A 14,305-nucleotide genomic window follows, 5' to 3' on the forward strand; every position below is an offset into this window, starting at 1 on the left:
TTCATGTAATATTGTCACATTTATCCCTAGCTATAGACTAAGTTCATGTAATATTGTCACATCTATCCCTAGCTATAGACTAACTTCATGTAATATTGTCACATTTATCCCTAGCTATAGACTAAATTCATGTAATATTGTCACATCTATCCCTAGCTATAGACTAAGTTCATGTAATATTGTCACATCTATCTCTAGCTATAGACTAAGGTCATGTAATATTGTCACATCTATCTCTAGCTATAGACTAAGTTCATGTAATATATTCACATCTATCCCTAGCTATAGACTAAATTCATGTAATATTGTCACATCTATCCCTAGCTATAGACTAAGTTCATGTGATATTGTCACATCTATCCCTAGCTATAGACTAAATTCATGTAATATTGTCACATCTATCCCTAGCTATAGACTAAGTTCAACTGATATTGTCACATCTATCCCTAGCTATAGACTAAGTTCATGTAATATTGTCACATTTATCCCAGCTATAGACTAAATTCATGTACTATTGTCACATCTATCCCTAGCTATAGACTAAGGTCATGTAATATTGTCACATCTATCCCTAGCTATAGACTAAGTTCAAGTGATATTGTCACATCTATCCCTAGCTATAGACTAAGGTCATGTAATATTGTCACATCTATCCCTAGCTCTGGAGTAAGTTCATGTAATATTGTCACATCTATCCCTAGCTATGGAGTAAGTTCATGTGATATTGTCACATTTATCCCAGCTATAGACTAAGTTCATGTAATATTGTCACATCTATCCCTAGCTATGGAGTAAGTTCATGTGATATTGTCACATCTATCTCTAGCTATAGACTAAGTTCATGTAATATTGTCACATCTAGCCCCAGCTATAGACTAAGTTCATGTAATATTGTCACATCTATCCCTAGCTATGGAGTAAGTTCATGTAATATTGTCACATCTATCCCCAGCTATAGACTAAGGTCATGTAATATTGTCACATCTATCCCTAGCTATAGACTACGTTTATGTAATATTGTCACATCTATCCCCAGCTATAGACTAAGTTCATGTAATGTTGTCACATTTATCCCTAGCTACAGACTAATTTCATGTAATATTGTCACATCTGTCCCTAGCTATAGACTAAGTTCATGTAATATTGTCACATCTATCCCTAGCTATGGAGTAAGTTCATGTAATATTGTCACATCTATCCCTAGCTATGGAGTAAGTTCATGTAATATTGTCACATCTATCCCTAGCTATGGAGTAAGTTCATGTAATATTGTCACATCTATCCCTAGCTATGGAGTAAGTTCATGTGATATTGTTCCCAGCTGTAGACTAAGTTCATGCGATATTGTCACATCTATAGGCAATGACCTTTAAACACCAATATACTGATCCCCGTTACTAAGTAAGTATGTCCTAAAGTCGTGTTTTAGTGACACTGTGTTTATCCCCTTTACCGACTTTATATAATAACAATGTTTAAATTCATAGAAAAGAATGGCAAACGGTAAAATTGGTTTTACTAATTTTCCTTTTAATTATGAAAATGTGTTTTTGCTACTTTGTTCACTTGCTTTTTTATTAGCCTGTGAAAAGATAAATACTACGTTATTAAAAGGGAAATTCGTCCCCGAGTTAACACTATCGGTATCTTTCCCTTGTCGAAATCCAAACAACAAGGGGTTAAGGAGGAGGTAGCACGTAGCTAGTCCGCGCATGCGCACACGACAGGAGGAGTGCATAGCACAGCTTGCAATGCAACTAGTTAGCAGGAAAGCAGAAGTTTAGCACAAGAAGTGCCCAGTGGAGGAAAGGGTGGAGAGTAAAAAGGACGGGAAGGGAGGAGAGGAAAAGGGAGGGGGAGAGAGCCGGGTTAGTTTTTTTGGAGATGGCTTTCCGAAGGAGAAAAAGTTATCCCGTATTCAGCCAGGAGTTTGTAATCCACAACCATGCAGACATTGGATTATTCTTCGTGGTGTGCATCCTCATCGGGCTCATGTTTGAGGTGAACAAGCTATATCTTATGGAAAATCTGCATTATCTAACTGCCCATACCCCGCTCCATTTTTGGCATTTTAGCCCATTAACCCCTTCACCACTAGACAATGCTTCAATTAATTTCATAGCAGTGCATTGTAAAACACTGTCTGTCAAAGGGTTAATGTTTTCTGCATCCCTTTCTAGGTATCCTATTCATGCAAACTGCATTCTTCACTATTTAACCCAAGGGTACATGTGGCATACTTTACTATATACCCTAAGGGTGCATTATGCATTCTTTACTATATACCCTAAGGGTGCATTATGCATACTTTACTATATACCCTAAGGGTGCATTATGCATTCTTTACTATATACCCCAAGGGTGCATGTGGCATACTTTACTATATACCCTAAGGGTGCATTATGCATACTTTACTATATACCCTAAGGGTGCATTATGCATTCTTTACTATATACCCTAAGGGTGCATTATGCATACTTTACTATATACCCTAAGGGTGCATTATGCATTCTTTACTATATACCCCAAGGGTGCATGTGGCATACTTTACTATATACCCTAAGGGTGCATTATGCATACTTTACTATATACCCTAAGGGTGCATTATGCATTCTTTACTATATACCCTAAGGGTGCATTATGCATACTTCTACTATATACCCTAAGGGTGCATTATGCATTCTTTACTATATACCCTAAGGGTGCATTATGCATACTTTACTATATACCCTAAGGGTGCATTATGCATTCTTTACTATATACCCTAAGGGTGCATTATGCATTCTTTACTATATACCCTAAGGGTGCATTATGCATACTTTACTATATACCCTAAGGGTGCATTATGCATTCTTTACTATATACCCTAAGGGTGCATTATGCATTCTTTACTATATACCCCAAGGGTGCATTATGCATACTTTACTATATACCCTAAGGGTGCATTATGCATACTTTACTATATACCCTAAGGGTGCATTATGCATACTTTACCATATACCCTAAGGGTGCATTATGCATACTTTACTATATACCCTAAGGGTGCATTATGCATACTTTACTATATACCCTAAGGGTGCAGTATGCATACTTCTACTATATACCCCAAGGGTGCATTATGCATACTTTACTATATACCCTAAGGGTGCATTATGCATACTTTACCATATACCCTAAGGGTGCATTATGCATTCTTTACTATATACCCCAAGGGTGCATTATGCATACTTTACCATATACCCTAAGGGTGCAGTATGCATACTTCTACTATATACCCCAAGGGTGCATTATGCATACTTTACTATATACCATAAGGGTGTATTGCATACTTCTACTATATACCCCAAGGGTGCATTATGCATACTTTACTATATACCCCAAGGGTGCATGTGGTATACTTTACTATATACCCTAAGGGTGCATTATGCATACTTTACTATATACCCCAAGGGTGCATGTGGTATACTTTACTATATACCCTAAGGGTGCATTATGCATACTTTACTATATACCCAAGGGTGCATTATGCATTCTTCACTATTTACCCCAAGGGTGCATGTGGCAAACTTTACTATATACCATAAGGGTGCATTATGCATACTTTACTATATACCCCAAGGGTGCATGTGGCATACTTTACTATATACCCAAGGGTGCATGTGGCATACTTTACTATATACCCAAGGGTGCATGTGGCATACTTTACTATATACCATAAGGGTGCATTATGCATACTTTACTATATACCCTAAGGGTGCATTATGCATACTTTACTATATACACAAGGGTGCATTATGCATACTTTACTATATACCCAAGGGGGCATTATGCATACATTACTATATACCCCAAGGGTGCATGTGGCATACATTACTATATACCCCAAGGGTGCATGTGGCATACATTACTATATACCCCAAGGGTGCATGTGGCATACTTTACTATATACCCCAAGGGTGCATGTGGCATACTTTACTATATACCCCAAGGGTGCATGTGGCATACTTTACTATATACCCCAAGGGTGCATGTGGCATACTTTACTATATACCCCAAGGGTGCATGTTGTAGTTTTGTAATTCATTGAAAGCACCCTGTGTATTTTTGCTGCAGTACTATGCTTTGTGCTAAATGCCCCATAGGTAGATGCTCCTGTTAAATACCCATAAGTGCATTATCTATAGCTCTATAGCTTATGTCAAATTCAAAAGTTCATAATTGAAAGTAACTTTTGTTGCCATTCATGCCCCAGGGTAAACTGGAATGCAGCACTTTTCATAGTTTGCATCTGCTTATGCTTTGACATTACAGACAGCTTTAGAGGATGGGTAGGTAGAATTTCTGAATTTGCATAGAAAATCAACAGCATTTTTGTAACAACTGCTGGTTGTGTTCCTTGATCCTCCTCCCTATAACTGTGTCTAGCTAATGCAACCTGAACATAGCGTATAACTGGGGGTCTAGTCTTACTCCCTTCACCCCCCCTGCACTCTGAAATCAAACTAGATAAATAAAATTGGTGCCCATCTGACATTATGCAACACATTGAAATGATCTCAAGTTTACAATGTCAGTCATTTGCTGCTAAAGGAAGGGTTCCCCTCTCTTTGTTATATTTTTGCTTACATTTGTGATGGTCAAATGTATTGCTCTGCATTTCTTTGTTGGCACTTTAAAATTAATAATACCCTCTCCACTATATATTCATTCCCATAACCTGAGACTGCATTTTGTCTGCTTTATGTGTCCCTGCACAACCTCAGATATGCCAGTGTGGCTAACCAGACACTGGGGGAGTTCATGTAAATGAATATTTCAGTCATTGCAGAGTGCAAGAGGTTGTGCAGGCGGCGAGTTGTTAGTGCATAGCTCTAGAATCTCTAGCAGTTTATAGCTTTCCTTGAAGACTTCTCTGTGCAGAAAAAGTCTATCACATACCCTCTTTATGTCCATAACCCACACGCCTTAATGAGACCAGCTGTCCAGCTGGCACATATTAACCCTGAGTCACCGCCACCTCCTTTTCTCATTGGACCAAAAAGTTATGACTGGACATGTATGTCTTTTGTCTGCATTATCTCTTCTAGAGTGTAAATTCTCACCAGCAGATCCCTTAACTTTGTTATTGTGTGTAATTCAGTTTACAGAAGACAAGACAATCCTTATTTATCTTATGTTATTAACAATAATATCAGGCATGTCAGTCCAAGGGACATTTCAGTGCGGACAGCCCCAGAAAGTGTGTGTTGGAATGTTCTTTTAAGAGTCCTTGTATATAGTTTGTGTATTCTTAGCTATTAAGAATGTTGGTTGTTGCTGCTAATATCTTCCGATCATATAATATATAGTAAATAACAATGCATTTCCTCCCTGGCTAAACCCATACCTAACAAACATAATCTGAGACTTCCTTTGCTCTCTATGTATCTAAATATTGACTAGACAAATTGTGTAACTCTAGTACCTTGTAGTATTATTGAGGCTACTATGTAAATTAACACGGTATGTGTGTTATTTTTTTGTAATTTTGCTGTAGGCTGTGTGTGACAAGGAGGGCAAAAAATTAAATTATTTTGTATATAGGCTGTACTGTGTGTGTATATATAATATATAATATATATATATATATATATATATATATATATATATATATATATATATATATATATATATAATGTGTGTGTTTTATTTGCAGTGACGTTTCGGGGTGTTCTGATGAAGGGGGTGAACACCCCGAAACGTCACTGCAAATAAAACACACACACACACACACACACACATACACACACACACACACATATATATATATATATATATATATATATATATATATATATATATAATGCCAAAGTATGTGGACACTAGACCTTTAAACCTATATGAGCTTGTTAGACATCTCATTACAAAACCATGGGCATTAATATGCAGTTGGCCCCCCTTTGCGACTTTAACAGACACTACTCTTATGGAAAGGCTTTTCCTAAGATTTTGGAGTGTACCTGTGGGTATTTGCACCCATTCAGCCAACAGAGCATCTGTGTTGTCAGACGGATAGGTTGGATGAGAAGATCACCAATTCATTCCAAAGGTGTTCAGTGGGGTTGAGGAAAGGGCTCTGTGCAGGGCTCTCAAATTACTCCACATCAGTTTCGGCAAACCATGTCTTCTTTGACCTCACACAGGGGAACAATCATGCAGGAACAGGAAAGGGCATAATCCAAACTGTTGCCACAAGTTGGAAAGGGGCCCAGCCCAAGCCCTGGAATACAGCCCAGTACCACTATCCCTCCGTCACCAAACTTTATACTAGGCACCATGCATTCTGGTAGGTAGCAGTTTGTAGTTTGCGTGGTCAGCCACTTCATGACTGAGCTGTTGTGGCTCTTTAGACTCTTCCACTTCACAATAATAGAACCTACAGTTGACTTCTAACAGGGCAAATATTTCACAAATTGACTTAATTATCTAACAGGGTTTTCTCAAGTTTTGTTTGCATAGTTTATTTTATTGCCTATTTTATATCTGTTCCTAATTGTCCTCATCAAAAGAGATAAATAGGGTGAAAACCTAAGTTCAAACATGGCCCCATTACTTTTTTAGTAACTAAAGTACTTCATAGAAACTAAACCTTTACACTTATGTCTTTTGGTTTGAATTCATAATTTTATATAGCATGTATTTACTTTTCTTTTTAACTGTCCTTGACAGGTGTTTGTGTGTGTGTGAAGAAATTTAGTTTACATAAATCAGTTTCACAAATTAGGAGAACTGAGTTTCAGTTTGTCTGGGAACCACATCCATGATACCCAAGTGTGGTGTGCAGCATCATTTAGCGGCTTTCTAATTACCAAAAAGCAACGCCAAAGCCATATATATCTGCTATTTCTGAACAAGGGGGATCCCAGAGAAGCATTTAGAACCATTTGTGCCATGATTGCACACGCTGTTTGTAAATAATTTCAGTGAGAAACCTAAAGTTTGTGAAAAAGTTGAGTGATTTGTTTTATTTGATCACATTTGGCGGTGAAATGGTGGCATGAAATATATCAAAATGGGCCTAGATCAATACTTCGGGTTGTCTAATATATATATATATATATATATATATATATATATATATATATATATATATATATATATATATATATATATATATATATATATATATATATATATATATATATATATATATATATATATATACACACATATGTGAAGGGTTATTCAGGGATTCCTGACAGATATCAGTGTTCCAATGTAACTATTGCTTTTTTTGGAAATAGCAAAGTGCTACTTGTACTTATTACCCTATAACTTACAAAGAACATGTAAACATTGGGTATTTCTAAACTCAGGACAAAATTTAGAAACTATTTAGCATGTGTGTTTTTTGGTGGTTGTAGATGTGCAACAGATTTTGGGGGTCAAAGTTAGAAAAAGTGTTGTTTTTTTCATATTTTATAAAAACATTTTTATAGTAAATTATAAGATATGATGAAAATAATGGTATCTTTAGAAAGCCCATTTAATGGCGAGAAAAACGGTATATAATATGTGTGGGTACAGTAAATGAGTAAGAGGAAAATTACAGCTAAACACAAACACAGCAGAAATGTTAAAACAGCCATGGTCCTTAACGGTAAGAAAATTGAAAAGTGGACTGGCCACTAAGGCTTCTGAGTTTATTTAAATTACAGCTCAATGCGTTTCGGCGAACAAGCCTTTATCGAGAGCATAAAACTGGGACTGGCAGAGAGCACCTGAAGGGAATTGCTAACATTGCTTCATACTTTATTTCCATTTATATTATTATTCTTACGCTAATCTTTCAATTGAATAAATCATTATGTGTCTCACTTGTTTACTATTTAATATCCCTTATAGTACAATCTCATACTGTTTAATGTCATTTTTAAATAGAATTTTGTTGTTGTTTTACTACTAGTTCACATGGCAAAGTGGTTTTTTTTATTATAAAATCAGGGATCAGAGAAGAGGTTGAGCTCAGTGCACATTTGTCTTCTTTTAAAGTAAATGTAAATTTTGATGCTAAAGTGCCCGGTTTTTAAAAATTCGATTAAAAACAGGGGCACTTTAATTCATCAAAATTTACATTTCACTCCTGTTGTGAAAAAAAACCTTACCTTTTAAACTTGACAGCTGCTCCAGCTTCCTCCGGTCGTCGCAAACCATTTCTGATGTCAGAAATAATGGATAGGTCATCCTCCAATCAGTGTCTGATTCAACGCCGTGATTGGAGAAAGCAAGATTCCTCATTTTAGACCCAGGAAGAGGCTTTGCAACGGGTGGAGGAAGCTGGAGCTGCTGTCAAGATTAAAAGGTAAGTTTTTTTTTTGTTTTTTTTTTTCACAACAGGAGTGAAATCTAAATTTTGATGAATTAAAGTGCCCCAGTTTTTAATCGAATTTATAAAAACCGGGCACTTTAGCATCAAAATTTACATTCACTTTAACCTGATCTACTATGTTACTGCTAGCCCTTCTGCGGCCCTCCATTTCATTTTATTTTGCCATTCTATTCCTCAGCTAGGGAACCTGTCTGCCAGTGTTTCGTGGAGAGCAAGGCAGCATCTACTACTTTCATCTAAGATCTTGCAACCGCTTGTGCAACCAGTTGCTCAAGAGCAAAACTTGTCAATCATCCCAGTCGAACGAGTCTTGTTAGAACATGTAATTTTAAGACAGTCAATCTTACACTACCGTGTGTTTAACCCCCTCAAAGGGGGTAAACACACAGTAGAAGTGCCGCTCGGAGCACTGCGGTTTCTGAGCAGGACCTGAAGCTGATCCAATTAACCTGACTTAGATGTTCAACTAGCACTGCGGATTAGAATAGCGGTAGTTTCTTCTACTGTGTTTAACCCCCTTTGCACGGTCTTATAATTACATGCTCTAACAAATTATAGAAAACTAAAGCAAAGGAATATAGAGGGCGCTAAAAGCTAAGTTCTCCACCACATTTAGTCAATTATGGAAATAAACACAATGGATTTAGGGTAACAACTTTACTATCGGATAAAATTAAAATGCAAATTTATTACAATACAATACATAAGAGAAAATAAAGGGACGTCTCCCTGATTTTAAAAATATTAAAAAAGGACTGGAGTACCACCTTAAAAATGTTTAAAAAAGGTATTTTGCATATGTTTGATTTGATACAATGTGAATAAAGGTATCAGTCAAACTCAAAAAACAGTCTGTCCCAATTTAGGATATGTGGTTACAAAGTATCTTATAATAGCTGTTCACCAAATGTTGCAACTGTGACAGATAGGGTCGGCGTGAAAATCTTTAGAATATAGCCCCCTTTAGGGAGAATTAGACGATGGAAGACACCTTAGTATCAGATCTTTTTTCTTACTCACACTTTCTTTTCAGAGTAGCTTGCTGACGATTTTATGGCTCACGGCTTTGGAGATTGGACACAGGCAAACAGCGTCTCCCAATGTTGATCACCTTTGCTGGTGTCGGCTGAACCCGGTCAGCGTGAATGAAGACTGCTCGTTACTCCAGCGTTTGTAGTGCGCCAAATTGATCCCAATGCAGAGGGGATAAAAGAGATTCACACACCCGCACTTAGCGTGATACACGCGCGGGCAAGGATATAGAAAGCTAGGTACCTAGATTTTCAAATTGTGGTTAAAGTCCTTAGCAGGATACAACACAGATACAATCTACGCGTTTCACCCGTTAGGGCTTTTTCAAGATACTCGTTGTTCCCGGGACGGAATTTAAATATCCGCTGAAGTGTGTTCATTGGTTGTGGCTCTTTTTTGTTTAAGGTGGAAGTTGATCAGGGTTGATTTTTCTTAAGGTGGATTTATTCTGATGTTCTCGTGTTCTCATCCAAAAAGGTCACAACATCACATATTGTATAATGGTTTTACTAAACCAATTTTAAAATTTAAAAAAGTTTTCCAGACCCAACTGCAAATTATATTAAAAAATTATATCGTTAAGGTGATACAACCAGAGGTGGTATTCCATAATAAAATACAAAAATATATATTTTCTCTATAAGCTATAAATATCAAAAATATATTATTGTTTAAAATAGAATTGTAGTACATATGTCAAAAAGGTTAATAGTCTATTAGTTTATTAAAAAAAATTTAAATTTATACAGTAGGTGGGTTTCTCTATTATTAAGTCAATGCCTATTCATATAAAACCAATTTTCAACTCAAAATTTATAACCAATTATTTCTATATCTGAGGATGCAGATGAGCAAGATAATTAAAACATAGCTTAGATTATTCTATAGATTAGGGTAACCAGTTGTGTACATTGAAATACTTCACAATCATTTTATCAGATTAATCTACAATTTAAAATAATTATTAAAATTGTTATTAAAATTGGGGGATTATCACTATCTTAAAATAACCTAAAAATATATTATTATATCAATTTTTTATATTCCACTATTAAATATTAAGGCAGTTTGATGGTGTTAGCTATATCTTAACTCCTAAAAAAGGGGATAAGTCTATCTCTGAGTTGAGGCCAAGCTATGCTAACCTATTTATGGGTGACTGGGAGGATCAGTTCCTCGGGTCACACGAGTTTGGCGCGGACCTCGTGCTCTTCAAAAGGTACATAGATGATATATTAATTATATGGAAGGGCTCAGAGGAGAACCTAAAACTTTTCTTTCAAGCTATGAATAATAATGATAGAGGTCTCCAATTCACCTATCAATATAGTACTACCTCCATCTCCTTTCTGGATTTGGAAATATTTGTAGATGAGGGCAGTCTAGCCACCAGAACGTATTTCAAGCAAGTAGACTGTAATGGATATGTACATAAAAGAAGCTGCCACCATGAGAGATGGAAAGGCAATATACCTACAGGTCAGTTCCTTAGAGTTAGAAAGAACTGTTCCAGGTATATAGACTTTGAGACACAAATTAATGTTCTCCATCAGAGATTTCATGAAAGAGGCTATAGTGAACAAGAACTAGTAGGAGCTGTGGCCAGAGCAAAAACAACTGAAAGAAGTTCTCTTTTACAATATAAAGAAAAAAGTACTCCACCTATCGGAGATAATAAGAATGAATACGACGTAGCATTAATAACAAATTATAATGATGACCATCAAGTACTCCGTAAAATAATCACGAGGCATTGGCATATAGTCAAAAAAGACCCCTTAATAGGTGACCTTCTGGCATACAAACCAAAAATTATTTTTAGGAAAGCCAGAAATTTAAAGCAGATTCTTGCACCAAGTGAATTAAAGAAAGATAGTACTACTATGATAGATCAAGATCTTAGAGGCAACTATCTAAAAGGTTTCTTCCCCTGTCTTTCCTGCAGGGCTTGTAGGTACAGTAGTAAAACTGGCTCCATCCATATAACTGGGACAGGCGTAGATTTTAAAATAAAAGACACCATAAGATGTTCACACAAAGGTGTCATATATCTTTTGAAATGCTCATGTGATCTATTTTACATTGGAGAGACTACCAGATTATTACGCGACAGGATCAGAGAACATCTCTGTAATATCGATAAAGGGAACTTAGACACCCACTTATACAAGCACTTTAGAGAAATTCATAAAAATAATCTACAGCATTTTAAATTTTGGGGAATATGTAAGGTTAAAGGAGACTGGAGAGGAGGTGACTTTGAGGGTAAGCTCCTCAAGAAAGAAGCTGAACTAATTTACAAATTTGATACTCTTTTTCCAAAAGGCCTCAACTCAGAGATAGACCTATCCCCTTTTTTAGGAGTTAAGATATAGCTAACACCATCAAACTGCCTTAATATTTAATAGTGGAATATAAAAAATTGATATAATAATATATTTTTAGGTTATTTTAAGATAGTGATAATCCCCCAATTTTAATAACAATTTTAATAATTATTTTAAATTGTAGATTAATCTGATAAAATGATTGTGAAGTATTTCAATGTACACAACTGGTTACCCTAATCTATAGAATAATCTAAGCTATGTTTTAATTATCTTGCTCATCTGCATCCTCAGATATAGAAATAATTGGTTATAAATTTTGAGTTGAAAATTGGTTTTATATGAATAGGCATTGACTTAATAATAGAGAAACCCACCTACTGTATAAATTTAAATTTTTTTTAATAAACTAATAGACTATTAACCTTTTTGACATATGTACTACAATTCTATTTTAAACAATAATATATTTTTGATATTTATAGCTTATAGAGAAAATATATATTTTTGTATTTTATTATGGAATACCACCTCTGGTTGTATCACCTTAACGATATAATTTTTTAATATAATTTGCAGTTGGGTCTGGAAAACTTTTTTAAATTTTAAAATTGGTTTAGTAAAACCATTATACAATATGTGATGTTGTGACCTTTTTGGATGAGAACACGAGAACATCAGAATAAATCCACCTTAAGAAAAATCAACCCTGATCAACTTCCACCTTAAACAAAAAAGAGCCACAACCAATGAACACACTTCAGCGGATATTTAAATTCCGTCCCGGGAACAACGAGTATCTTGAAAAAGCCCTATCTAACGGGTGAAACGCGTAGATTGTATCTGTGTTGTATCCTGCTAAGGACTTTAACCACAATTTGAAAATCTAGGTACCTAGCTTTCTATATCCTTGCCCGCGCGTGTATCACGCTAAGTGCGGGTGTGTGAATCTCTTTTATCCCCTCTGCATTGGGATCAATTTGGCGCACTACAAACGCTGGAGTAATGAGCAGTCTTCATTCACGCTGACCGGGTTCAGCCGACACCAGCAAAGGTGATCAACATTGGGAGACGCTGTTTGCCTGTGTCCAATCTCCAAAGCCGTGAGCCATAAAATCGTCAGCAAGCTACTCTGAAAAGAAAGTGTGAGTAAGAAAAAAGATCTGATACTAAGGTGTCTTCCATCGTCTAATTCTCCCTAAAGGGGGCTATATTCTAAAGATTTTCACGCCGACCCTATCTGTCACAGTTGCAACATTTGGTGAACAGCTATTATAAGATACTTTGTAACCACATATCCTAAATTGGGACAGACTGTTTTTTGAGTTTGACTGATACCTTTATTCACATTGTATCAAATCAAACATATGCAAAATACCTTTTTTAAACATTTTTAAGGTGGTACTCCAGTCCTTTTTTAATATTTTTAAAATCAGGGAGACGTCCCTTTATTTTCTCTTATGTATTGTATTGTAATAAATTTGCATTTTAATTTTATCCGATAGTAAAGTTGTTACCCTAAATCCATTGTGTTTATTTCCATAATTGACTAAATGTGGTGGAGAACTTAGCTTTTAGCGCCCTCTATATTCCTTTGCTTTAGATTTAACTGTCAGTCCTGGGGTGACTGTTCTAGAGTGGTCAAGGTTTTTCCTTTAGGAATTAGCGCCATATTTCTGTGTTTATCCCTAACAAATTATAGAATGCATTTTTTTACTATTTTGGACCTTTAACTTTGTACCCTTGTTAAGCCTGCTATTTTTGTCATCAAGTGCTTGGTTTGTGGGAGTTAAACACAGTAGTGTAGGGTGGCTAATCTTATAATTACATCCTCTAACAATTTATAGAATGTCATTGTTCGACCGTTAAATTTTCAGCAGTTATCTTGCTAATAATGTCCTATTTTTCATTTTGTTTATATAGAATAACAAATTCCTGGCCCTTGAAAAAAAGGACACTATGGCTCCTTGTTTGAAAAAGGTAGTGAAAAAAAGCACTTGTGTGCAGATATTCCATAAATATGAGGTTTTCCAAAATGTATTAACCTCATTATTGTACCCTTGATGAGCATCTTAAACAATTTGTGATACACTTTCAAATGAAAAAGAACTTTCTCGGACATTCACTGTGGCTACTTGGAGCCAAAAGCAAGTGACGAGACAGTGTATTGTTAAACTGGTTTCCTTATTGTGTTTACAATGAGTTACTATAGTAGCCACAGAGGTTAAAATGTTTGGAAAATTGCCTTTTAGGTATCTTTGTATATGAAATAGCTTCCTCTGCTAATTGAAACCACAACCCAATAAAATCCAATGAACTTGCGGGGATATCGTACCTAATTATCTAATATTTCTATATTTACACAAAATCCTCCTTATCTCATCTCTCACTGTATGCTCAGTGAGATTAACTCTTAGGGCGCAAACTCTTGGCAAGATTATCTATGTAGTCTCATCAGTACGGTAAGGTCCCTCAGAGAATTTTAAAATGGTATTTTATAGCTTGAGAGCTGTTTAAATAGATATGCTGGCTTCTGGATATGAAGGAGACACATGCATTGCAATATAAAGCTAAAAAA

General features: G+C 35.8%; 1 protein-coding gene across 1 annotated transcript in view; it reads left to right on the forward strand.

Annotated features, from left to right (window-relative positions):
- Nucleotides 1-1,740: 1,740 nt before the first annotated feature.
- TRAM2 (translocation associated membrane protein 2) overlaps nt 1,741-14,305 on the forward strand; it is a 208,692-nt gene continuing 196,127 nt past the window's right edge. Inside the window, exon 1 of the mRNA XM_053709551.1 lies at nt 1,741-2,001. Within this exon, the coding sequence (XP_053565526.1) occupies nt 1,885-2,001 (117 nt within the window). The 5' untranslated portion in view covers nt 1,741-1,884. The remainder of the gene's footprint in view (nt 2,002-14,305) is intronic.

The sequence above is a fragment of the Bombina bombina genome, chromosome 4, assembly GCF_027579735.1.
Source record: "Bombina bombina isolate aBomBom1 chromosome 4, aBomBom1.pri, whole genome shotgun sequence".
Taxonomy (NCBI): Eukaryota; Metazoa; Chordata; class Amphibia; order Anura; family Bombinatoridae; genus Bombina; species Bombina bombina.